The 26,369-nt window shown below is 41.6% G+C and overlaps 1 protein-coding gene across 1 annotated transcript; it reads left to right on the top strand.

The window, feature by feature from the left end:
- The first annotated feature begins 1,929 nt into the window (after positions 1–1,929).
- KPNB1 (karyopherin subunit beta 1) lies at positions 1,930–26,369 on the top strand. The gene is made up of 22 exons (XM_061143860.1): positions 1,930–2,120; positions 2,224–2,282; positions 4,376–4,558; positions 6,787–6,987; positions 8,034–8,186; positions 9,683–9,742; positions 10,306–10,395; positions 10,747–10,857; positions 11,736–11,837; positions 13,321–13,545; positions 14,431–14,622; positions 15,402–15,532; positions 16,073–16,220; positions 16,548–16,619; positions 17,849–17,993; positions 19,253–19,335; positions 19,813–19,920; positions 20,305–20,448; positions 20,560–20,665; positions 21,333–21,447; positions 22,213–22,374; positions 23,289–26,369. Coding segments are annotated over exons 1-22 (2,631 nt in total). The 5' UTR covers positions 1,930–2,080; the 3' UTR covers positions 23,290–26,369.

The raw sequence follows: 26,369 nt of genomic DNA, 5'->3' as shown, positions 1-26,369 counted from the left end.
GGTTTTCATAGACGTCATCTCACTTAACCTTCATTGATTCCTAATAAAGTTACACATACTGGGCAGTTCTGCATCAGCTGACAGATGAAGCAAAAGGCTGAGATTAGGACTGCTAAATCATCAGAAATTAACTAGTCACAGGATGGGTAAGGAAAGTGTCCCCATACTTGCAGTTTCAGAAATGCGTTATTTCTGGCGGGGAAAGACCTCTTCTTCCTTCTTAAGGGTTAAAGGTAGCTGGCTAATCTTTCCTGATTCTTTCTTGGCTGCCCTGCACCGCCTGTGGAGTGTCCAGTTCTCCCGACCAAGGACTGAACCCAGGCCGTGGCAGTGAAAGCACTGAATTCTAACTGCTGGGATAGCAGAAAACGTCCTAACTCTTGGTTGGAACTTCTCAGCAAAGACGGAGTTGCTCTTAGGTTTTCCCAGTATGGCTACAGTAGGGGAAATTATCCCACAGGCTCAAGTTATACGGTAAAGAGCTCTATAAGCTAGCTACATCCAATTAACCCTAGGCCAAAATGGTACAAATGTAACAATTCAGGAAATTCTTCACCCAGAGCCTCTATACCCATGTAAAGGAAGTCAAGAAACTGTACGCACCTTTTCTTTATGTGCATTTTGCTAAGGAAAAGTTTTCATTAGTTTCTTTCAGGGCTGTAACTAAAAAAGGCTAAGAACTTTATGCCTGTATACACATTCATTCTGGTTCACGGAACCAGAACTTTACAACAGGAGCACCTTCGCAGGATGAAAACATTTCTATTCCTTCAAGTACCTGATAGCTATGGATGTGGGTCTAGGAGGAATCCCAATATCCAACCCGCGTTAAGTTTAACCTTGTAACAGTACAGGCCTCAATATAGAAATAGGTCTAAAGGGACTGCATTAGCATTCACCTCCTTGGAGTGGCCTGTAAGGATAAGGACAATGAGGAGTGCTCGAATCCAGTCCCAATCAGGCCACTAATCGGCTGAGTAACCTTGGACAAGTTGCATACCCTCTCTGGGCTTCAGTTTCCACATCAGCAAATTGGAAGTTGAACAGTACGGTCTTCAAGGTCCTTCCCAGCAGAGAGCCTGGTACCAAGTAGGCCTAGCCATTAAATCAGCTTCCTGTGGGGCGCGGTGCAGGGCTTTAACGGTCCCCCCTCCCCCGCTCGAGCCCGCGAAACCCTCAGCACGCCCTCCGAGTGACGCCGCTTTCTCAACCGCAGCCTGGACACGGCTCCGCCTCTTCCCGGGGGCGTCCCGTCGTGCCCCGCGCCAGGCTTCTAAAGCTGTGGGTCGACTCCCGCCTTTCCGCGGCCCCGACCCCGAACTCCTCTCCCCAGTTTTCTCGGGTGCCCTATCCTATCAACGTCTAGTATCCCAGCCAATCACGCGGGTCCGGAGTCTTACCTTCGGTCCACCCTCCTCCCAGCGCCCAGCCGGCCCGAGCTCAAGGCCTTTAGCAGGCCAATCCAATCAGTGGCCGGCTCTGGCCGGCCTCACCCCAATGTCCCTCCTCTCGGCCAATCCGCGCGCCCCATTCTGCTGCCCGCCCAGCCAACCCCGGGCCTTGAAACCAGCGGGCAAATGGGCGCAGGGCGGCCCTTCAACGCTGACCGCCTGGCCAATTGGGGATTCCGCGTGGCCACGGCGGCAACCAATCGACATGGAGCGCGGTGCCGCCGCGGAGAGGTCCGGCCGAATATCCCTCCGCCTTCCTCCCTCCCTCTCTCTCCCTCCCTGCGAGCCGCCGTTCACTTACTGCCTCCCTTCCCTTCTTTCTCCCTCCGCCACCCGAGCACCAGCCGCGCTCTGAGCTGCCCCCGGGGTCCCTCCCCCGCCGTCAGAGGAGCAGCTGCCGCCGCCGCCAGCAGCAAATTAGGAAGAGGGAGGAAGGAAGGAAAGGAGGAAGGAAGGGGAGCTGGAGCGACTACCAAGAGGGAACCGGTGAATGGGCTTGTGGTGACCCCCGCCCCCCACCCCACCCTCCCTTCCCACCCGACCCCCAACCCCCATCCCCAGTTAAGAGCCGCCGCCCGAGAGGCCGGGCCGTCGTCTTAGGAGGAGTCGCCGCCGCCACCACCTTCGCCATGGAGCTGATCACCATCCTCGAGAAGACCGTGTCTCCCGGTAGGACGCGGGGGCCGGGGGTCGGGCTGAGGTGATTGGGTGGGGGGAGGGGAAACCCTGGTCCCTCTGACCCTGGCCCCTCTCCCACTTTCCTTCCCCCCAGATCGGCTGGAACTGGAAGCGGCGCAGAAGTTCCTGGAGCGTGCGGCCGTGGAGAACCTGGTGCGTGCCACCCCACCGTCCCCCATCCCGACGTCTCCTCATCCCCTGCGTGCGGGCCTTCCCGCCCTCCCGGAGGCCCAGGCCTCGGGAACCCACCCCGCCCCATCCCGTCCCCCTCCCCCCCCCCCCCCGGTCCAACCTAACCCCGCCATCGGGAAGCCGGTGGGTGTGTCCCGCCCCGGGCCCCGGCAGCTAGCCAATGGCGCGGCGCGCCGGGGTGACTGCCGCCCAATCGGCGCGCGGCCTGAGGGCGGCGGTGCAGCAGGAGGGAGAAAGAGGGAGGGAGGGGAAGTTAGGTTGCACCGCGCTGCGTGTTCAGCAAGGGTGGGGGTGGGGGAGCCGGGCCTAGGGGCCATGTGGAAGCTCGGAGCCCCGCTGCCCGCCCAGTTCGGATCGGGACCGGCTTCTTCTTCCTGTCCCGTGGCCCCTATGATTTTCCACGTACTTGCAGAGCTCTACCCTTTCCAATCTCCCTTGATCTATGTTCATGGCCAGGCCTGCACCTGAATGCCTCTTAACCCATTCCGGCAATGTTTCTCCCTTTTCTTGACTGGTTATTCCTCTCCCAGGTCCCCCCTCCCCCTCAATCAGTAGAGACTAAATCTGCACCCAGATAACAGGCTGAGGCTCATCCTTGAGATCGGGCCTGTTTCCAGAGGAAATCACAGAGGAAAGTTCCTCGTTTGTCATATTTTCTAATTTAAGGGGTACAGGGAAAAATGAATGTTCAGTCCACTAGAGACTGGACCTCTGTGTAAGAATTGTTAGATGGATTGGTTGAAACAGCCTGTGTGCCAGTGATGTTTCTCTGTATTCCCTCCTGTTGGGGGGGGATGGGGAGCAGAGAGAAGGCTCAATGATACTAGACATGGTTTAAGGTAAATAACACTGTAACCAGATGTGTTCTTTTGTGTTATCTATGCAAAATAGCGCAAGCAAAAACGGTGACAAGGAGTATTTTTATTTTATACAAGCTAGGGTTTTTTTGTGTTTTGTGGGTTCCCCCCCTTCCATGTGCTAGTTTTTGCTGCTAATCGTTTTATTGTTAACTTTCCATAGAAAAGATTTTTTTCCCACTAGTATGGAACTTTTGGTATATATATTTCTGTTTTCGCTAAATTGGCAAGAAGCCTTTTCTTATTCCTAGCATTTATTTTGTCTTGTTCCCAACGTTCTTAACATTCTTTAGTGGTACATAATTAATAAAAGTTTTAAGAATTATCTTCCACTGTGATGAAGGGTAAGAAGCTGTCTGCTTTTGGGTTTTCCTGTTAACTTTTCCATTGGAGAGAGTTTGTTTGGTTTTTTTTTTTTTTTTTTTTGGAGAGAGTTTTGTGTGTTTAGATACTTAAACCAAAGGAGTAGTTTTGGGGGACCTCTGCATTACAAAAGGTCGAGTGGATTAAAAAATCCACTGTGTTTAAACAACTCAAGACCAAAATGAATAGGAACCTTTAGTGTGGTAACCATAGAGTCATTTTCCTTGACATTTTTATCCTTTCAGTTGCCCCCATTTTTAAATATTTGTTATTGCTTTTTCCTTATGTATATGTTTTACATTGTTACCTTCTTGCTGAAGCACTTAAAACTAAAGATCAGCCTCCTAAGTCTGTTTTAGGTTTATAAGTACTTCCCTCTCTTATGCGTGCTTTCATGAGATCAAAAGCTACCCTTGAATATCATTCTTTTCGGACTAAGATTTTTTAAAATCTAAATTAAACAATTTTACTTTCTATCCTGTCATAACATATTCAGTTAATAAGTATAATTTACTGAGGTACCAGATAGTATTCTAGGCATGTAGAAGAATCCTCTGACTACCAGTTTGTCAAACTTGCTTTAATTCTGGGGGATCTAATGTGAAGATTCGGGCACTAAGCTGTAACTCCTTGTTAAATGCTGAGTCTGTGTGAGAAGATGGTGACTTCCTTATGTACCAAGTAACATTTTTATAGGAATCTTGAAGTAAATATTTTGGCATTTTCTGAGACATTGTGTTATGTCCTAATATTTTTAGGTTTTTCCCAGTTTTTTGGTGCTAGTCTCGATTGGTGAAATTCCTAAGAGATATTTTTATTCACATCTCTTAACAGCCCACTTTCCTTGTGGAACTGTCCAGAGTGCTGGCAAATCCAGGAAACAGTCAAGTTGCCAGAGTTGCAGCTGGTCTACAGATCAAGAACTCTTTGACATCTAAAGATCCAGATATCAAGGCACAATATCAGCAGAGGTGGCTAGCTATTGATGCTAATGCTCGACGAGAAGTCAAGAATTATGTAAGTAATTTGGTCATACTAGCCTAGGGAATGTCGGTTTTTTTGTCATAAATTTGAAGATTTTGAAAGTTGTATTTAAATCTTTCTCATAGTCTTTTTTCAAGTGATTCTTCCTTAGTTAACTAGCATGGAGCTTTTCTTGAACATCTGCTGTAGATAATTCTCAATGTTTGGTGGGTTAGGCATGGTGCTGTGTGGTCAGGAAGAGAATTAAATGATCTCTTGGGCCTTTCAAGCTCAAAGAGTTTGTGAAATAAGATTATGACTTTAATCTTGTTTTTATCTACTTAGCAAATTATGAGAAATTTTTAGAAATATCTGGCTTTTTGTCAGTGTTTAAAAGAGTTAGCAGATGGATTTTTTTTTTTTTTTTTTAGGAAAATTGAATGTCCCTTGTCGCTGTGCATTATGGGGTTCTTGTGAGTTTCTTGTTGAATTAGAAATTCATAATTCTTGCCACAGCAGAGTATCAGAATATATGTATATATAAATATATATATATATATATATACACACACTTTTTAAAAATTAGATTCTTTAGTGGCCTGTCTTACATGAATAAGGTGCAGAGAGTAGTAAGTCAAGAATCTGTGCAGTCAGATGGGCCCTGCTATTTGAGGGGAAGCCGTTGGGAGGATTCCTGCGCCTTTATTTGTGCTGGTCATGGTTCTGCATATCATATTTTCTGTTTCCTGGTTCTGGGTGTCAGCACTAGGTAAATTAGTGCCCTTTGCAGCAGTAACTTTTGTTTCTAATTATGTACCTCTTTCTCCAGTCTTGCATGGAGGAACTGATGACAGAAAACTAGGTTACAAAAATCAACTTACTTTGAATCTTCTTTGGAATATATAGAGCTATTTCTATCCACTTGAGTTTGCTTATATAATAACATTTTAATCTTCTTGTCAATAATTTGATATAAATGAAGTTTATCCCATTAATGACTGGAAATCTTGATATTTACTGTACTCATTCAATTTCTCATTTTCCTCAAATTACACAGTAGTAAATGGGAGAAGACATGATCAGAACTGTAATTGGGGGTGGGGCACATCAATTTTAGCCCCAGAATTTTTTAAAAATTTTGAGTAGGAATTTCTATCAGCATTATTGAGCTTTTGTGCATGAAAGGTAATAGCAGTTATTTAGGGCTTTTTCCCTTTTCATAGCACATCTGGTGATACTCTCTCAGTGCTGGTGGTTATTTCTTTTTTTGAAATCTGGGTCTTGGACAGAGTTGAGAGCTAATTTCTTACTCCTCTTATTTCTGATAATTGAGTATTACCTTTAGGGTCACCCTTGGTTAAAAAAAATAACTTGTAGTACTCAAGAGTTAGACGTTTAGTTTCTAAATCACCTGAGGTAATATTAATGGTCTTCTAGAAGCAACTTAAAGGAGAAAAGATAAACATAGAGACTGGGATTCAGTATGCATTCCATATGTACTCAGAGATGGTGCAATACAATGTGAAGGTACCTTATGATTTCTTAGTCTGACTTGGATTAATACCTGTTCACCCCTTGCCCTTTTGGACAGTTCATCTCATCCGTGCTCCCCGCCCATGTCTTTGACACACAGATTTTGTTAAAAGTCTAGTCTAGCTCTGGTAGGCCTAGAGAGCAAAACCTTCATTTAGAATTAGTCAGATGTTACCGAGCTGATGATATACCATATAAGGGGGAAAGATAGGAGGGAGTTCATTATTATTAGCTACAAAGCAGGATACTAAGTGACCTGACCCAGTCAGCAGAGCTGGCCTGAATGTCTGGCAGCTACTCTTTGTCCTGTGTTCATGCCAGGAACAGTTAACTGTTTGCCTTTTTGAGTGGACTGGTGAGTCTTAGTTCATTGACTGAATTAGCTGATCATGGTAATGATTAACTCTGGGTCATTGTGGCTTCATTCTTTGTCTATACTTGTACCTTTGCTACTTTCTTACCTTGTGTTGAAAATTGAGGTGAGGTGTCTGGCTTTGGAGATTCTATTTAGAAATAGGGGGTGATTGGTTTCATTTCTAGGCTTTGGGGCAATGCTGATCATGCTGCTCTTGGTATTGAGGCCAGCTTTATTCCCAACAGTTGGCCTATGCTGTATATGCCTTTTCCTACTTTTCTATATTAAAGATAATTCAGAGACTGATATAAGATGTGTGCTGGTAGGCAAAATGTGTTCAAATAGTATTAGAAATTGATATCTTTTGTCTTTGTGTGTGTGTGCCCCTGCACAGGTTTTGCAGACTTTGGGCACAGAAACTTATCGGCCTAGCTCTGCCTCGCAGTGTGTGGCTGGTATTGCTTGTGCAGAGATCCCAGTGAACCAGTGGCCAGAACTCATTCCTCAGCTGGTGGCCAATGTCACAAACCCCAACAGCACAGAGCACATGAAAGAGTCGACATTGGAAGCTATTGGTTACATTTGCCAAGATATAGTAAGTACCGTATCTAGCTTATATACCGCTGATTCCCTCTAGTTGTAACATGCATGGTATTAGAATTATTCTTTATCATCATGAAAAAAAAAAACAAGCTATTGCAATGTGTTTTGAAAGTAGGGCTGCTTTATTTGTTAGACTTCTATATTTGGATAGTTAATTTATCTTCATATTGCTAATCATGCCCTAAAGAAAGAGACATTTACGGGTCACAAACTCAAGATGAAAATCCCTGTTTGGAGAGGCATAGATTCTGCCTCCTTTCTTTGACCTAATCCCTTTTTGAAGATCCTCAATGTACCAGGGATGCTGTGTTACTTTTTCGATGACTATTTTACAGAAACAGTTTGCCAACTTTTGAGCTGTGGTTGGTTTAACTACTGGAGCCACGACACAGTATGTTAAATGCAGCACTTCTAAGACTCTTGCTGCTGAGATTACCACTCTTGGTATCAGGTTTTTTTTTTTTCCTATTTCCTCAGATTTTATTTGGTTTAGATGCTAAGTCGTGTCTGACTCTTGCGACCGGTATGGGCTGTAGCCTGCCAGGCTCCTCTGTCCATGGGATTCTCCAGGCAGGAATACTGGAATGGGTTGCCATTTCCTTCTCCATTGGTATCAGTTTTGATACATAGATTTGATGAAGCAAAGGAGTCCATAGCACCTGACTTCATAGGTGTGCCAGGTGTTGATCCTTGGTCCTCAGATGTTCTGAAGCTTGACTTCAGTCGGTACAGATGGCCTGGAAGAAGCACCACGCTGCCATCTCCATGTACACAGAACGGTGGGGGGATGGGGAGCCAGCATTACCTCATGGCCAGAGTGATTACGCTAAGGAGTCAAGAGATGAAGTTGATGAGTTTAACTTGTTCCAGTTCAAGTTTGGACTATCAGACCCTGGGATATTTTGCAGGTGGTTTGTCCTTAAATGGAAATGTTTGGGGAAAGATCAGAGAAAGTCTCATGATACTCTCTTGAATAGAAGGACTGCTGATTAGTCATGAGCTCAATTATTATATTCACTGCACTTCTGCTTGTTTCAGGACCCAGAGCAGCTACAGGATAAATCCAATGAGATTCTGACTGCCATAATCCAGGGGATGAGGAAAGAAGAGCCTAGTAATAATGTGAAGCTAGCAGCTACTAATGCACTCCTGAACTCACTGGAGTTCACCAAAGCAAACTTTGACAAAGAGGTGAGTGTCTTTTGATTAAAAAGTATAGGTTCAGAGGGTGAGGCAGGGGAGCTAAATGAAAGTTTTGTGTTGTTTTAAGGTTATGATTCAGAAAGTACTATCTTGTTTAGAAGTATTTATTTCCAGTCTAGTCAAGATTTGTGTTTTGTGAACATGGCCATAGAATAGGTGTTTGCCATTTCTCATCTGGCTTTTGAGAAGAATGTGATCTAAAATGTTTCTAGGCTTAGGTTTTTCCTTTTGCAGTCCAAAATGTGAGTATGCTTTGGGGATTTTTTTTTTTTTTTTTTAATTACAGAAATTGGGCTGTTTCATACTTCAGTAGGAAGGTGCTTTTGGAAATTAATATATAAATTCTATTTTGACTGAAAGTATTTCCCTCTATTATTTCTTTTTAGTTGTGTTAAAATGTACAATAAAATAAAGTTTACCGTCTTAACCAATGTATAGCTCAGTAGTGTTAAGTGTGTGCACGTTGTTTTGCAGCCAATCTCCAGAACTTTTTTCATCTTGCAAAACTGAAACAATTGTTAAGTCCCTGTTTTCCCTTTCCCAGTCACAGGCAACCAACTTTTCTACTTTCTGTTCTTATGAGTCTGTTTACTGTAGATAATTTATATTAACAGAGTCATATAGGATTTGATTTGTCTTTGTGACTGGCTCATTTCATTTAGCATTATGTCTTGGGTTCATTCCTGTTACAGCATGTGTTAGAATATCCTTTTTAACACTGAATACTATTCCATTGTATTTGTTTGTTGATGGGCGTTTGGTTTGCTTCCTTCTGCCTTCTGGCTATTGTGAATAGTGCTGCTGTGTATGTGGGTATACAAATATGTCTTTGAGAAGTTGTTTTCTGTTCTTGGATATATTATCCAGAAGTGGAATTGCTGGATGATATGATCTGAAAGCGTTGTATTTGTTGACTCTTTAGTTGGGCTTTCTGGGTTTTTTTGGCCTTACATTGGACAAAGTTGGGATGTCTAAGAAACCAAAGCAAACTGCAATTCTAATTATTTGGAAAACTGGGTTTTTCCTTGTAGATATCAAAAGAGGATGGAAGCAAACAAAATTCATTAAGTCTTCTATGTTTTACCACACTTGATCTGGGTTTGTTTAAATTAAGAATTCTCTTAAATTTTAAATGCGAGGAAAGGAGTTTTCCTGATGTATGATTTTTTTTGTTTTAACCATCTTTATTTAAATCCTGTGACCTACATTTTTCTATCTGCTTCCTTCTTCAAGTCTTGTTTTAGTGAAGATCATTTGAGGGATTAAATGATTAGGGACCTCCTTAGAGGGCAGGTCAGATAGTAGACACCAGGGCAAACACTAGAGTCCTCATAGTCCCATTGCTGTGTCTAGGAAAACCTGCAAATGGTCCAGAGTTCTGTGGGTCCCTAAGGGAAAGAGAGGTTTTCCTTGAAGGGATAGTCTAGTTATCTTCGTATATATATATGCTTCTTCTAATTCTCTTTATTTTTGTTCTTCTGCAGTCCGAAAGGCACTTTATTATGCAGGTAGTCTGTGAAGCCACACAGTGTCCAGATACAAGGGTAAGTGTGAGGTCATGTCTTCTATCTTTCCTAGGAAATGCTCACTCTAGCATAGTAGTTTGAAATGTTGGAATCTGGTGACTTCAGAAATAGCGTTTGACTAATACTTTTATTAATAAAAGAATTTTTCTTCAATATATTGGAGAAGAGGCAAGAATACTCCTTGGAAAGCTAACATGATGGAAGTTGCCACCCTCTTAAAAAAGATTTAAGGGAGAAATGGTTTGTGATCAGCCTTGCTACCTAATTGCTTTAGGTTGTTCAAAGGCCTGTTTTCCCTTATAGCCTTTGAAACAGCTTTCCTACTTTGGGAACCTAAACCTTAACCCTTGAAGCAGGTGGAAGTAACATCCAGTCTGAGGGCAATAGTGAGTAGTCCTGCCAAGGGTTCCACAGACACCTTTAAAGTAAAAAAGAAGGAAAGGAAGATATTACCCAAATATACCTTGATTAACCCTATAGATTATTGACCCACTTAAGTGAAGCAGTTACTTATTTACCTTTGTCAGATGGCATTGTTATTAAACTAAGAAGTAAACTGTTTAATCTGATGTTTGCACAAGGTACGAGTGGCTGCCTTACAGAATCTGGTGAAGATAATGTCCTTATATTATCAGTACATGGAGACATATATGGGTCCTGCTCTTTTTGCAGTAAGTACTTCTATTTTGTGCAGTTGAGCATATAGCTAATTGCAGAAGCCCCTTATTCTTAGATGCTGTCCTGTCAGTTCCGTAATTTTTTTATTAAATGTTGTGAAATCAAGGAAATTCCTTGAGTATTAGATTTGAGTTCATCAGCAGTGTGCCAAGAAAACTTGTGCTAACTTTGTACTCATAAAAATAATATATCTTAAAACTCTTGTTTCTTCTTCCTGCCTTTCATTTCAGACCTAGCTTGCTTAAATCTACATTTTTGAAACTTGAATATCTGTGGTTGTAGGAGGGGTCGAACTTGAACCAGCATTTATTTGGAACCTGGGGTATCTTGTTTTCTCTCTTAAGATCACAATTGAAGCAATGAAAAGTGACATTGATGAGGTGGCCCTACAAGGGATAGAATTCTGGTCCAACGTCTGTGATGAGGAAATGGATTTGGCCATTGAAGCTTCAGAGGTGAGCCTAGGAGGGTTGCTGTGCTGGGGGCTGTTATTCTGACTGGGTTCTGGGACTTACCTTTTTTGTGGATGTTATTTTTCTCCTCTGGGAGAGCTTTATTCTGACTGGGGTTAGAAGGTATCTCCATTTGTAGAGATTTTGGGTTTTTTTTTCACTAGCCACAACCATGAGGCATCTATTTTTACCAGCCTGGATTTGTTATAAATATTAGTCCTGTGAACACAAGGGGGCAGCAGGCAGTCACATTTTAACCAGATGCTATCTGATGCTGAATTATTTTCTTTTGAAGTCCTAATGCAAGGATGGGATGTATAATTGATAGCTTACCAACCGGTGAAGAAATTAGATATAGAGAAAGGGGTTAGTTCTGCACTTGCAAATTAAAATTCTGGCTTTGTTTCCAACCTTAATTGTCTTCATGTCCTTCAGAAAGCACTGTCTTATTTTTGGCCACCTTATGGGAGCTTAGTGCATCTCTTTATCCAAAGGTCAATTAGTGAAAAAAGAATGTAATTGTTAAGATTGCCTTGATGCTTTAAGGTAGATTATATGTATGGCCTAAAAGAATCTCACTGAAGCTAGACAAAATGAGTGCCTCCAAAGACCACTCATACTGCATGTTACCATGTGCTTCATGTGTTTTGGCGGAGGGATGGAGCACACCTCAAGGCATGCAGGATCTTCCCTAACCAGGGATGGAACCCATGCCACCTGCAGTGGAAGCGTGGCGTCTTAGCCACTGGACTGCCAGGGCAGTCTCCGTGTCCCTGTTGCCCTGAGCAGACCCATGGGCAGCTCTCACTGTATGACTTTACATGGTACGCCTTCATGGTTTGTTTGCTGCCATCCGGAATTTACTTTATGTTTCTCTTCAGGCAGCAGAACAAGGACGGCCCCCTGAGCACACCAGCAAATTTTATGCCAAGGGAGCACTACAGTACCTGGTTCCAATCCTCACACAGACACTAACTAAACAGGTAAGTTACCCTCCAAATATAGTCAAGTGAACTGTGAGGCCTTGGTAGTGGTTGGTTTGCTGTGGAACAGTTGCCATGAAGAAACTCCACAATTCTGAAACAACTTGATGTTCTTATCCATGACTTCAAAGAGCTGAACTGGATCTGTAAGGTCCTTTAGGCTCTGAGTAGTTTGTGACCAAATAAAAGGAACAAGACTTCATGAAGAATGTGGGTTTGATGAGTAAATAGAGAAATTACCTCTTTTTTTAAAAACTTATTTATTTTTGGCTATGCTGGGTCTTCGTTGCCGCGCGCAGGCTTTCTCTAGTTGTGGTGAGCTGGCTTCTCACTGCAGGGGCTTCCCTTGTTGCGGAGCACGGGCTCTAGGGCACGTGGGTGTCGGTAGTTGCTGCACATGGGCTCTAGGGTGCAGCCCTAGTTGAAGCACATGGGTTAGGTTGCCCCACAGCTCGTGGAATCTCCCCGGACCAGGGATTGAACAGTGTCCCCTGCATTACAAGGTGGATTCTTAACCACTGGGCCACCTGGGGAAGAAGGCACTGTTGTTCCTGTTTGGCTTTATGGTGTTCCTTTTGTTTTGGTATGGTGTTTAGAAAGATTCTGTCACCTCACCTGTTCTGGTGCATGTGAAATATACCAAAGAGCTGGCAGTGCTCTGAGGAAATATTGCTGTAACTGAGCACTGCAAAATTTCTGTGTTTACAGGAATATAATTTGCTTATAGGGAATTTCATGACTCTTAATATAGCAGTCTCAAAAGATAAGTAGAGATATATTACTTTGAAATGGACTGGATGTTCCCTTAAATTTTCATTGCTCAGTTTTACAGTTGCTATTTTTTATTTTATTTTATTTTTTATCTTTTGATCTTAGTATTTTTGCTTTTGTATATTTTTGCTGTGCTTCTCATTTGGGAACAAATCATTCTTTAGGTATGTAATTTTCTGAAACTGTATAAGTATAAATGTCTTAAATTACTCTGGTGTGAATGGCCACAATAAAAATGACCTTGATTTCTAGTTTCAAGGGAGATCCAAATGTAATTTTTTTTTAATTTTTATTGAAATATAATAATTACCTGCATACCAGAAGGCTGCCCCTACCAGTGCCTTCTTTCTCTTCCCTCACCTTTAACTCCATAGGTTTTGACTAATTTTGAGCTTTATATTACTAGTCATTTAGCTTTCTTCTGTTCTGCCTTTTATTTGATGTATTTGAAATTCATCTGTATTCCATGTAGTGGGAGTTTGTTCATCTTGTATAGTAGGGAGAAATACCTTCCCTCTGTCTGCATCTTGTTTAACAGAGGTTGTGTTGATGAGTTTTTGTGGAGGAGATAAAGATATGAAGGTTTTCTATTTTCTTTACTTCCCCAAAGCTTAAGTTGTAATGATAATTGGGAGTACTGTAGTCAGAGGACCTTTTGAGTTGAAGAGCTTCTTTGATCAGGAGCTGAACTAGTGCCACATTCTTTCACCAGGATGAAAATGATGACGATGATGACTGGAACCCCTGCAAAGCGGCAGGGGTGTGCCTCATGCTCCTGGCCACCTGCTGTGAAGATGACATTGTCCCACATGTCCTTCCCTTCATCAAGGAACACATCAAGAACCCTGACTGGCGGTACCGGGATGCAGCAGTGATGGCTTTTGGCTGCATCTTGGAAGGACCAGAGCCCAATCAACTCAAACCACTAGTTATACAGGTGAAGCTGAGGGAGTGTAGGGGTGGAAAGTGGGGTGTTTATTGTTTAACTTTTTGCTTGACGATTTGTCTTTAAGAACAAAGCTGTAAATAGTCATCCACAAAGGTCACTTCAAAGATAGCTATTTGCTGTCAGTGAGGCATAAAATATATTTCTTACTTTTACTACAAAAACCATATGACTTGAAAAATGGAGAAAAGGCCCAAAAAAAGGTTACTTTTAATCCTCTTGCCCAAAGATAACATTATTAATGCTTTGTATTTATCCCTGAAGGTTTTTTCTATGCGTGTGTACTAGGGTGGAGGTCTTACTGTATCAATACTTTTACAACTTGTTTTTTGTTGGTTTCTTTTTTCTTCACTAAATATAACACAAATAATTCTCCATAGTTTTTAATGAGGTGAGTATTCAATCCTCAGGACAAAATGACATGTAATGAAAAATCTTGATGAAAGTTTTGTATTTATTTTGCTACAACAAGTGACACAAGAGTGCATTTTAGTTGTTTAGTATATAGAACTCAACCTTTCAGGAATAGCTAAATGCCATTTCAGCTGCATCCTGGGATCTCTGCCTGAATAATTCAGTAAAGATGGCTGAAAGTATTTGTACCAAAGTCTTAATAAAACTATACTGAGATTTGATGAAGAGGGGGGGACTTTTTCATGTTTCCAGTTACTTTTGTTATATTGTTGAATATTTGACAGGCATATCTTATAAAATGACAAAACTGTTTTGATAACTTTGAGTTAAAACCCAGCCATCAGTATTTCCTCTTCTGGGGTGTTGGGTCAGCATGAATGTCAATCTTTGTTTTGCTTTGCCAATAACTTATGTTTATAGGCTATATTTGTTTTGTGTTGCCAATAACTGTTATATTTACAGGCTATGCCCACCTTAATAGAATTAATGAAAGACCCCAGTGTAGTTGTTCGAGATACAACTGCATGGACAGTGGGCAGAATCTGTGAACTGCTTCCTGAAGCCGCCATCAATGATGTCTACTTGACTCCCCTGCTGCAGTGTCTGATTGAGGGCCTCAGTGCTGAACCCAGAGTGGCTTCAAATGTGTGCTGGGTGAGGCATTTTCTTCCTGTTGAGATAAGGAGCTTGACTAAGCCATTGGCAAGGAAGTAGGAGGTGTGGGAGAGAAATGGATCTACCTGACTAGAAGGCTCTTTTTGAATAGCATCTCCTTCCTAATTTCATCAATTAAAATGTGGGGGAGATGTGAGCTGCATGACCCAGAGGGAGCTGTTGACTCATGGTGACTGGTTCCCCAACTGTTTAGAACAGTCATGCTAACCCAGTGGGAAAACTCTGGACTTGGTTTTCTTTCTTTTCTTCAGTGGCTTGGGGACAAGAAATTTTAAGGTAGAGATTTGCTGGCTATGAAAAGTACCATTGCTGAGAAGGGGGCACGAGGGAAGGAAGGTAGGCGGCCCAAGTGCTGAGTCAGTATAGGCTGAGTATAGTTCACTAGGGAACTTTGGGATTTGGGGGAGGAAGTTCAAATAAGGAAGGAGTGGGGTTGAAAGGCTTCCTGTGAATGGAGAGAGAAGAAATGAAGTGGCAGGCATTCATGGTAGGTGAGAATACTGTACTGTTTAGAGACTATTTCTCCTGTGGGCAGGAGAAACAAAATATAGATACATACATTTATTTAATTTTAAGGATACTTATAGATGTTGTCTTGAGATGACCTTGACAGGAAGAATTAAAGATTTACTGCCATTGATTTAGTCTTAGATCAGTTGGAAAGGAACACTGCCTAGGGTATCTTAAGGGAAAATGAGGTGATCCTGGAATGGGGGTCTTTTCAGGACTAATTAATATTTACTCTGTCTGGGTTTAAGGCTTTCTCCAGTCTGGCTGAAGCTGCTTATGAAGCTGCAGATGTAGCTGATGATCAGGAAGAACCAGCTACCTATTGCTTATCTTCTTCTTTTGAACTCATAGTTCAGAAGCTCCTGGAGACCACAGACAGGTAACTGATACTATACAGAAATAAGTGGTATCTTTGCATCCAACTCCTTTTACACTCTTTGTGGGGGCTGTCTAATATAGAAACATTGCAATAGGAGAAATGAAAAGAATCCTATTGCCTAGCTTATGGGATCTTAGTTTCCCAACCAGGGATTGAACCTGAGCCTTTGGCAGTGAAAGCGTGGAGCCCTAACCACTGGTCCACCAGGGAATTCCCAAGATACCTTTTTCATAGCTTTTTGTGCAACCTATTCTATTGTCCACATGGGTTCTTCAGCATTCTTGCCTATTTTTCATATAATTTTAGTCCCTTTCTAAAAGGGCCATTCTAATTATCAGGTCTGGAAACCATACTGAGCATAATCATTGGCTCAGAGATTGAAATTTTGGTTCCAGGCTGTATTGTATCTGCCAAATTCAGATCAGGTCTGCAGCCATATTGGTTTGTGGGTTATTTTCAGTGAGATAATGTCTATATAAGAAGACTTTCTGTCCTTTCTCAGTTAAGACTTTAAGGTTTTTTGCTGTGTGTTCGTTACAGACCTGATGGACACCAGAACAACCTGAGGAGTTCTGCATATGAATCACTAATGGAAATTGTGAAAAACAGTGCCAAGGATTGTTACCCCGCGGTTCAGAAAACTACTCTGGTCATCATGGAACGATTGCAACAGGTGCTCCAGATGGAGGTGAGACTGAACACCTTCCTGGTGGGAAGGGTGTGGTACTTTACACATAGCTCTATTTTTTCAAGACTGTTCTCTTTTTTTTGGTGTTTAAGTATATATGTTCTTAGAAAGACATAAGGCTCATAGAAAAAATGTTGCAACTTCCAATTGCATTGCTTGCTACAGTTTATTCATATATGTGTTACACCATATATATACATAGGTTTTTTATTTACTTTCCATTAGCACTAGTAGAGATTATTTATCCAGCAGAAATGGAAGCATTTTTGGGAGGGCATTTAGAGCCTTTTAGAAGGTGTTCAGAACACGATCTTCTTTTCTTTGTAGTCACATATCCAGAGCACATCGGATAGGATCCAGTTCAATGACCTTCAGTCTTTACTCTGCGCAACTCTTCAGGTATGATGGTGCCTTATCACTTAATAGCACCAGGGAAAGCACTGTGTCTCAGGATGACAAGTTCACGCACACACAGAACTCTGAAGATGATGTTGTGGGTGATGATGGTCAGAAGGTCTTCTCAAAAGACATTTGTCTGATTGATTAGGAGAGTTTCCCATTTTCCTTTCTTGTCTGTCCATAAAATTTGCCTTTTGTACAGTGCAATGCAATTTACCTTTTGTACAATGTAGGGAAGGAAACTCCTCCTATTTGTGATGGTCCTCGCAAACATGAGAAGCTATTTTGTATTAGCAGCCTTTCATTTTTGGTTTTCATCAGGTTGTTCAAGTGTAGCCCAGTCAGATTTGGTTCCCAACTATGGTTCACTGAGCTAAAAACAAAGCCTTGTGTTTTTGCCATCATCTTTGGAAGCAACTGCTATTGGAAACTTTGTTATTTATAATTGTGATATACAGATTATAAATTTATAATTTACTGATAATGACAGTAGACTTTTTTTTTCTGAGGAGAGACTGGGAAAATTAAAATGTTACTCCTTGATCATGACTAGCATGATGGCATGGCTGAAGAGTTACTCCCTTTTTTACCTAAGTACAGGGAAACCTTGGAACTTGTCTAGTGCTTAGGGTAGGTACTAGGTTATAGAATTGAGTGATGCTAACTAGGTCATCTTACCTATGACTCCCTTCTCCTTAAGTCTCCTTATGCCAGACTTAATTTTTTAAAACGTGGCTGTTAACAGGTCTTTCCTGATCCAGTGACATTAGTTGAAACAAAGGGTAAGGAGGGAGGTTTGAGGAATGTTGAATTAGGAAAAGTCAGATTGGCTTTATCAAGACTTTCTTAACCACAATCTGTAAATGGGTTAGGCCATAGAAAGGGTTGCTTTTTTGTTTTATGAGTAGCAATTCTCATATGACATGTCCTTCTTCAAAGCTGAAATAATTTAACTGCCATTTTAATACAGCTAAATATGGAGGCTGATTTATCACACTTGATGGAAGATCCTCTTGTGTTTGTTCTGAATTGGGAAATAGATGAGTTATTTAGATGTATGTTTTGTTGCAGGTGATTTGCACTTTCAAAACTTCTGAGCAGAGAAAGCTTTTCCCCCAAAAAATTTCTAAAGACTTAATTGATTTAAAAAAAAAAATTAAAGACACAGTATGGTGTGCTGGTTGGAGGGTTTGGAATCAACAGATTCTGAACTTTTATTCATTTTGCAGAATGTTCTCCGGAAGGTGCAACATCAAGATGCTTTGCAGATCTCTGATGTGGTCATGGCCTCCCTGTTAAGGATGTTCCAAAGCACAGCTGGGTCTGGGGGAGTGCAAGAGGATGCCCTAATGGCAGTTAGCACATTGGTGGAAGGTCAGTGAGCCGTAATCAGGCAAGGCACTTCTTTAGAGTGCAAGAGAGTTTCAGTAGCCATGAAGAATTTTTGACTGCAAAAAGCATAGTCCTGCTTTTCACTTATTGGATATTGAGTCAGTTCAGAGTTGGATTGAACATAAGTATAAATTTGTGTATAACTGCCTTGCCACTCTCCCTGAAGTGAATGGGAGCCAATTTGCAAGTCAGGTTGGCAGCTCTTTGTGGGGTAGAGGGAACTGTTATCTATCTCATGTTCCTCGGGTTCCTCTTCCCCCTGAAACTTAACTTGCTTTATTGAACTTTGACGCCTGTAAAGGATGGAGGAAGCAAAGGTTTATGTTTTCTTTCCTGGCACTTGGTACCTTCTGGTTTGGGTTTTAATGTTTTGGATCTAGGTGTGAGACAATATGGTGCCTAGTATGGAATGAGATGAAACATTGAGTTCTAGGAATTAATTGATTTTCTGATTGTTACATATTGTTACACATTGTTACATATCTAACTATTTGGAATTGCTTTGGGGAAACCATATCTGACTTCAGAAACCAGGAATGCTTCTTCAGTGGTGGTCTGTAAGGTGTATTATTAAGGCAGACTCATTTCTAGCATAAGGAGCATAGGCTCCTTATGTCCAACTGGTCTGGCACCTTGTGACCACCCTGGCAGGGCACAGAAGTTAATTTTGGTTCCCAGAGTAGCTGAATTGAATATGAAACCCAGGCAGCTTTTCTTGACTGGCTTGTTAAATAAGTCCTTGATGAAACTGCTTAAAGATCCTGTTTTATTAAGCTGGCTTCTGGGAACCCCTCATGGCCTAGTGGTTAGGATTTGGTGCTTTCACTGCCATGGCCCATGTTCAATCCTTGGTCAGGGAACTGAAATCCCACAAGTCACATGGTAAGGCCAAAAAAACAAACTGGCTTCCCGAGAGTTCATGTTACAATCAGATGAAGAAGTGGAAGTCAGTATGACTACCTCAGCCAATTCATAATGAACCTTGACATTCCTTGAGAGCAATACCACTTGGTAGTTTCAACCAGAGTGAAATCCCACTCTGGAGATTTGGCATTTTCTCCAGCAGTTATGAATTTGGCTTGTCCAAGACAGCAGTAATGTCTTTATGATAAAATTGGTATTTAACTCTCATTTTACCCTGCCTTTTGACTGGGGTGTGTACATTTTGAGAGAGCTAAGATGGTTATTTTTGCTCACTTCTGTGATCCTGTGGTGCTAATAGATGGGGTTTTTTTTTACAGTGTTGGGTGGTGAATTCCTAAAGTACATGGAGGCCTTTAAACCCTTCCTGGGCATTGGACTGAAAAATTACGCTGAGTACCAGGTAAGCTATGCTTTTAAAAAATAATATGTTTATGTCCTCATTTATACTTGGTAGGCATTATAGTACAGAAATCTGGATCCTGTAACCCAGGTGGTGCTTCCCCATGTATCAGGGTTGAGCTACTTTGTTGCCATAAGTGTCTGAACTAAAAGTAGTCAGTAAGAAACTGGATATTATACACACCAGAGTAGCACCCTCAGAAAGGTTTTGTTTTGTTTTCAATAAACCATCTGTCTCTGCCACCACCATCCTTGGTGAATATTGTCTTTTCTGTCCTTTCTTAATGGTAGTTTAAATAATCCTAGTTCTCTTTCTGCCATGTTGGTTGTTAAAATGAACTAAGCTCAGGGAAGAAGGGTCTTTGCTGCTTTGGCTCTAGGTTCATGTGGTAGAGGATCAGTAGCTAGGTAGAGATCACGCCTTACCCCTGCAGGCAGGCTTTTCTGTGCCAGAGATGATCAGCTTGATTCTTTGCAGGTTTGTTTGGCAGCTGTGGGCTTAGTGGGAGACTTATGCCGTGCCCTGCAATCCAACATCTTACCTTTCTGTGATGAGGTGATGCAGCTCTTACTGGAGAACTTGGGGGTGAGTGTCTACACACAGAATCTTAGAAAGATGATTAAACATCAAGATCCGTGACAGAGAGTTTGTATGTTCCAGAATGTTGGCTGTGGGCTTATGAAGGGAATTGCTCATTTTTACAAGATGATTCTAACCTAAGGAAATAAAGGGATGCATGCTCAATGTATGGAACCTGAGAGGCACTGGTGGGAACCTGTAAAGTGCAAAGGAAAAGTAAATATTATAATCTCTTCCTCTATCTAGAGATGACCACTGCTGATTTTTGTGTATGTCACTTACAGGTCTAGAACCAATATATTGAGTCTATACCCAATATATTAGTTGCTTATTGTTAAAAAAAGCTCTTTGAGTCTTTGGACAGAACTTTTTTTTTTTCCTCCTTGTCAGAATGAAAATGTCCACAGGTCTGTGAAGCCACAGATTCTGTCAGTGTTTGGTGATATTGCCCTTGCTATTGGTGGAGAGTTTAAAAAATACCTAGAGGTTGTTTTGAATACTCTTCAGCAGGCCTCCCAGGCCCAAGTGGACAAGGTAAGCTTAAAGGTATCTTTAAGTCCAGCCCTGATTGGAGGAGCGGGACTTTTGACAAATGCACAACCAAAGGCCATCAAATACAGTGATTCTGTTCTTTTTCTCTTGCAGTCAGACTATGACATGGTGGATTATCTTAATGAGCTACGGGAAGGCTGCTTGGAAGCCTATACTGGAATTGTCCAGGGATTGAAGGGAGACCAGGAGAACGTACACCGTTGAGTATACATTCCAGTTGACTTAGTCTAGTGTGCACTTAGCCAGATGGACTCTGTGTTCATTGCATGGCTTACATGTAGCCATGCACTTACTGCTTAACTTACACTTACTGCTTAAAAGAAGGGGAGGAGGAACAGTGCTCTAATGAAGGGAGTAGCTTTGGGGGGAGGTTATAGACTTTATTATTTCTGACCACTGCGTCTTCAGCTGTGTTGTTTAACAACTTGATCATTGCAAGGGATGGAATCTAGCAAGGCTGTTGATGCTGGTGCATGTGTACCAACCCCAAGTGGGAATTCTTGAGATGTGCTGCCCCTCCCCCCATCCAGTCATCTGAATTGAAGGATTGGGGGATTAGATTTCCTCTGTCACCTGATGTTTTGTGTTATTGACTGGGGAAATATTGTACTTCACACTTCTGATATCATAGGCTTAAAGATTGCATTTGTCCTACTACATATATATACATACTTCTGTTTGTTAAGGAGTATCTACCTCTTCTCTTGACTTGAAGAATGAGGAAAAGTAGTTTGGTGTAACTGTGTATGACTAGTTCTCTGGACCGAAGCCTCCATGATGGGGGTCGGGTATTTGGGAATTTTGAAACAGGGTGTATGTCTGCCAGCTGGAGGGCAACCTCATTAGACCTTCTCTTTCTTTTATAGCGGATGTGATGCTGGTACAGCCCCGAGTAGAATTTATTCTGTCTTTCATTGACCACATTGCTGGAGATGAGGATCATACAGATGGAGTAGTAGCTTGTGCTGCCGGACTAATAGGGTAGGTTATACTCTGCTTCTGATAGCTGAATAGGACTTCTCACAGAAAATGAGAAGACATGTTGTAAAGAATATTGAGAGTAGCCTGGATGGTAATTACCCACCTTTTTTGGCACAGGGGGGACTTCTTTCTTACAGACCACATCTTACCCTGTTTTGAGTTCTTAGGTGGTAATTCATTTCGGACTTAGCTCTAATCTCATTCCAGACCCTCCAGATTTCTAATTTCTCCCACCAAACTCTTTAAGAAGTGAGCTCTCAAAGAAGTATAGAAGCAACATCAGATCTATGTCCATCTCATATTCTGATGTTGGTCAACAAATTACCTCTGTTTGGCCTTCTCTACTGAGGGTTTCTGAGGCATCATTAGAAGACAGAACATTGGTTTTGAAGAGCTCAAAGACTTGGAGTCTAGTTCTTATTTTACCATGAATTAGCTGTGGAACCTTGGGTAAGGTCATTCTATTTTTTTTTTTTTTTAATCTTTTTTTTTTTTTTTCATTTATATTAGTTGGAGGCTAATTACTTCACAGCATTGCAGTGGGTTTTGTCATACATTGACATGAATCAGCCATGGAGTTACTACATCTCATTTTTGTAATCTGTTGAGGGCAGGTGTTAGACTTATCTTGAAAATTTCTTCTGGCTTTAAAAAGTAGGTAAATACCAAGAAGCCTATAGCTAGCTTAGCTGTAGGTTTGGAGGTTCTGAACGTGCTCTTGTTGTGGGGCCAGGAGCTCACTTTCAGGCTTGTTTTTTTGCACAGGGACTTGTGTACAGCATTTGGGAAGGATGTACTGAAATTAGTAGAAGCTAGGCCAATGATCCATGAACTGTTAACTGAAGGACGGAGATCGAAGACTAACAAAGCAAAAACCCTTGCTACATGGGCAACAAAAGAACTGAGGAAACTGAAGAACCAAGCTTGGTAAGAGCTTGTTTCCATTGCCCTTTCTTCTGCTTTCTTGGGGAGGAGGTACATTTCCTTTAGATTTTTCTGACAAGCACTTTCTTTTGGTGTTTTGTACTATTTCCCATATAAGTGCTTCTGAGCCAGGACTTTGTTCCTCAGCTTTGTACTAGTGGAAGGGTCAGGCAGCCCATCTTTCCTTGAGCCAAGTATTTGGTGATAAAGGACAGAATTTACATGACTAGAATTCAGTGAAGTCCCCAAATCATTTTGGAACCTTAATAAAGTTATCGATAATGGCCTTTTCCCATAAATCTTTCTCTGCTCTCTGTTTCTTTCCTCATGTTCTTTTCTTTCTTTACTGAAGTGCTTTTAGACAAGGCTTTATTTTACAAAAGATATCCAAAGTTGGAGTTATCTGACATCTGCTTTGAAATGTAGCTTTGTTTTTCTCTCACTTACACCACAGATCTCAGGGCTTCCCAGGTGGCACTAGTGGTAAAGAACCCACCTGCCAATGCAGGAGACATTAAGGATGTGGGTTCGATCCCTAAGTTGGGAAGATCCCCTGGAGGAGGGCATGGCAACCCACTCCAGTATTCTTGCCTGGAGAATTCCATGGACAGAGTAGCCTGGTGGGCTACAGTCCATGGGGTCACACAGAGTTGGACACGACTGAAGTGACTTAGCACACACGCACATATCTCAGTAAAATTGGCCATTTTGAGTTTAATCTATGTTTCCCACCCTTTGTAAATGCTAATGAAAGCAGGTAGATGGCATATAGGGAACTAATAAAAATAATCAGTCCTTGCAAAGTTGACAAATTCACTTCAGGTCTTTGAGCACTTAATTGTAGGAATCAGTGAGATGTTTGGCTCTATTGGCTATATACGATCTCAAAAATTGACCTTTTTTCCATCTGTTTTTAGATCTGTTACCATTGGGATGATAACCTGAGACCCCCACTGGAAATCTCCAATCTTTTGAAAAACCCGGAAGTGAGGAGTGTGCACGGATGCTGAATGTTTGGGAATGAGAGAATGAGTGAGTGAGGCTTGAAAACACACCACATTGAAAATCCTGCCACAGCAGCAGCTGCAGCCACCAACAGCAGTGCTGTTAGTGAGCTAAGTAAGCACTGACTTCGTAGAAAACCATAACGTCGGCCATCTTGGAAAAGAGAAAAACAGTGGATTTACTTGCTTATAAAAAAGGAAGCGCTCTCTTCCCAGGAGAGGCTAGAACTAGCTTTTCTGTCTTTTGGCCGGTGCCGAGTGGAATGACTAGTTTGGGAGAGGAGGAGGGACTGGGTTCAGCTGTGGTGCTTTGTTGTAAAAGGCAGCCTGGCCTTTGCTACTGATGAGAAAGATGGAGCCTGAGTCTCAAGCCCACCTTTGGTGTACCTTTGCCACATGGTACTGGTACTGTATGCGTGCCGTCTAAAAGGAGGGTGAGGGACTCTTTACAGTCTGAGAATGAATGTGTGTGAATGAGGCGGTATCCACATTCTCAACTTCAAGTCATTGCAGTTTCTTTTTCCCAGAAAAAAAAAGGGGTTAGATGTTGCATTTCATAAAACTAACTGAAGTTCGGTCTACTGATGCAGCACAAGAGATGTAAGAGAAGAAAAAAAAAAAAGGAAAGACGCTCTTTAGGTTTTGTTTTTTGGGTTTTTTTTTTTCCTTTTTCTTTTTTTTTTTTAATTTTAGGGAAAACACTGACGAATGGTCAGAGCTCCCATCCTGATCTTTTCATCAAGGCGCCTTTCCTAATAATATGGTTCAACTGTGAATGTAGAAGTGGGGAGGGGGGTGGGGGGAGAAAAAAAAAACAGAGCTCTGGAGTTAGAGGATATAGAAAAAATAAAAATACATTGTTACAAATAAAGAATGCAGACTTCAAAAGAAAGCCACAACCCAAACAAACCAAAATTTAAATGCTCAGAATTGGCAGCACAAAAGAAAAGTTCTCTCCTGACATGTATTGTGGCAGTCTGAACGCCCCCAGAAAATTGTGCCAAAGAGTTTAGAAAACATATACTAAAAACAAAACACACACAAACAGCAAACTTCAGGTAACTATTTTGGATTGCAAACAAGGATAAATTTAATGTTTATAAACAATCTGATAAAATAACCATTTGGAAACTGCTTGGCCTTCTGTTCTCATTTATTTGATTGATTATAATGAGGTATTGGTCTCTTGCTGCACTTCAAAACCAAGTGATCAAAAGAATACATATGTATGTGTGTGTGTGTGTATACACACACACACACACATATATACATTAGAACTCTTGTGATGAAAATGGCACTTGAAAAGGTTATATTTTTCCACTGAAGTTGAAGATTAATAAAATGGTGTCAAAACATTCCCCTGGTCACACGCTTTAATATTTTTGTTTAAAGTGTGATGTGCTTTGATAACGATAAATCAATTATTTTCCCTTTTACAAGGGAACAGGGCACCTTGAATTTTGGTTTTAGCCTCTTTCAGCAATAAGGAGGGATGTCAGTGAGCTTTGATCCCCTTTTGGTTTTGCAATTATTAGGAGTTTTTGCTGGCATTTTGAATATGCTGCTTTCAAAAGCACCACGGAAGATTTTAAATTGCTTCCTGGTATTTGGAGGATTAAAAAATAAGACCTTAACTTCCCACTTTTACTTCCATTCTAGCAAAAAATATGGGCTTACGTTTTTTTCTCTTTGCCAACCTCCTGTTCAGGCCTTCCATTCATAAGTGGGATTGGCTCAGTTTTGCCCATCCATATGGCAGCATCTCTAATAGCTCTTGTACAGGGTATCAGATATTGTGCCTTTTGGTGCCAGGTTCAAAGTCAAGTGCCGATCTATGAACCAGTGTACAAAAAAAAAAAAAAAAAAAAATCCAGGTGTTTGAAGGAAAGACGCTCCATTGTGAATAGAGAGCTCATACCAGCTCCTAAGCCCTATGAAGAGACCTGGCTTTCTAATGCCTTGTTTAAATTTTAGTTGTTCCTTGAGGGAAAGGATGATATACTAACCATTCCTGATAAGGGTTGGTCAGGGCTTAGGGAGGGGGCAGGAATATTGGGGAGAAAAAAAATCTGATCATTCCTCAGTGCTACCCATTTCTGTCCTGTGTGGGCTGCTTAGCTAGACAGCAGGAGAATAAAGTACACCGAGAACCATAATGAAAACAAAACCTTCCGTGTGTTTTGTCATGTTTTGTTCCAGGGAAGCAGTTGACAAGTGCTGTTATTAATGCTTTCTCCCAGACCGTTCAGTGATGGAGAGGAGGAAAGTGGGCTGGCTGGTTTGTGGTCTTGGTGCCTCGCAGTTTTCTTTGCACTGGTTATGCATTTATTATCCTCCTCTTTTCTAGTTACCTTTGGCTAGTGGGTCTTCCCACTGGGTATTTGTCCTTAATCAACTGTACCACCTAAGGCAACTGGATGCAAAATGCATTCTGTCCACTCACTGTCTGGGCCTTCCCCACTCTAGTCTTGGCACATTCCTTCAAGAATGTCATTACCGTCTGGTAAGATGTCAGTGAAATGTGAAGAAAACAGGCATCAGACTAGGCTTTGGTTTGCCACAAGTGGCAGCTGCCTATATCGATTACAATTACATTAATTTTGCTTTTCATTTTCCCAGTTCCTCCCAGCTCCCTTCTGTTGAAATGTTGAGATTTTGGCTGTCAGAGGCAACTGCAACATTGCCTTAGGGACTTGTGGAGGAGGGGAATTGCTCAGTGTAGTATTTTCATTTTCAGAACCAAGTAATCTAGTCACTCTTATATAAAAGTGTGTTAGTCCAACTTTAAGAAAAATTCAAACTCCATCAGCTTTTGATAGCATCTTGGATTTGGAAACAACTTCAATCTGTAATTGGCATTCAGAATGCCCTTGGCATGCCAGTCTGTGATGGCAGTAAAAGACCTGTTAAAACACTTGAGCCCAACTTTATTAACCAAAACTGATACCACCACCTTTATCTTCTAAATAAAGTCCGCTTTATTTTTATTTTCAA

The sequence above is a fragment of the Dama dama genome, chromosome 5, assembly GCF_033118175.1.
Source record: "Dama dama isolate Ldn47 chromosome 5, ASM3311817v1, whole genome shotgun sequence".
NCBI classification, from domain to species: domain Eukaryota; kingdom Metazoa; phylum Chordata; class Mammalia; order Artiodactyla; family Cervidae; genus Dama; species Dama dama.
Note: the sequence above shows the minus strand (reverse complement) of the source record. Positions and strands in the feature narration are given on the sequence as shown.

Bases quoted from the DNA above. Each gene is read 5' to 3' on its own strand.
- KPNB1 (XM_061143860.1), top strand. From the start codon at position 2,081: ATGGAGCTGATCACCATCCTCGAGAAGACCGTGTCTCCCG. The intron at 11,838-13,320 runs GTAAGTTACCCT...TTCTTTCACCAG, and splicing joins CACAGACACTAACTAAACAG to GATGAAAATGATGACGATGA. The intron at 17,994-19,252 runs GTCAGTGAGCCG...TTTTTTTTACAG, and splicing joins AGTTAGCACATTGGTGGAAG to TGTTGGGTGGTGAATTCCTA.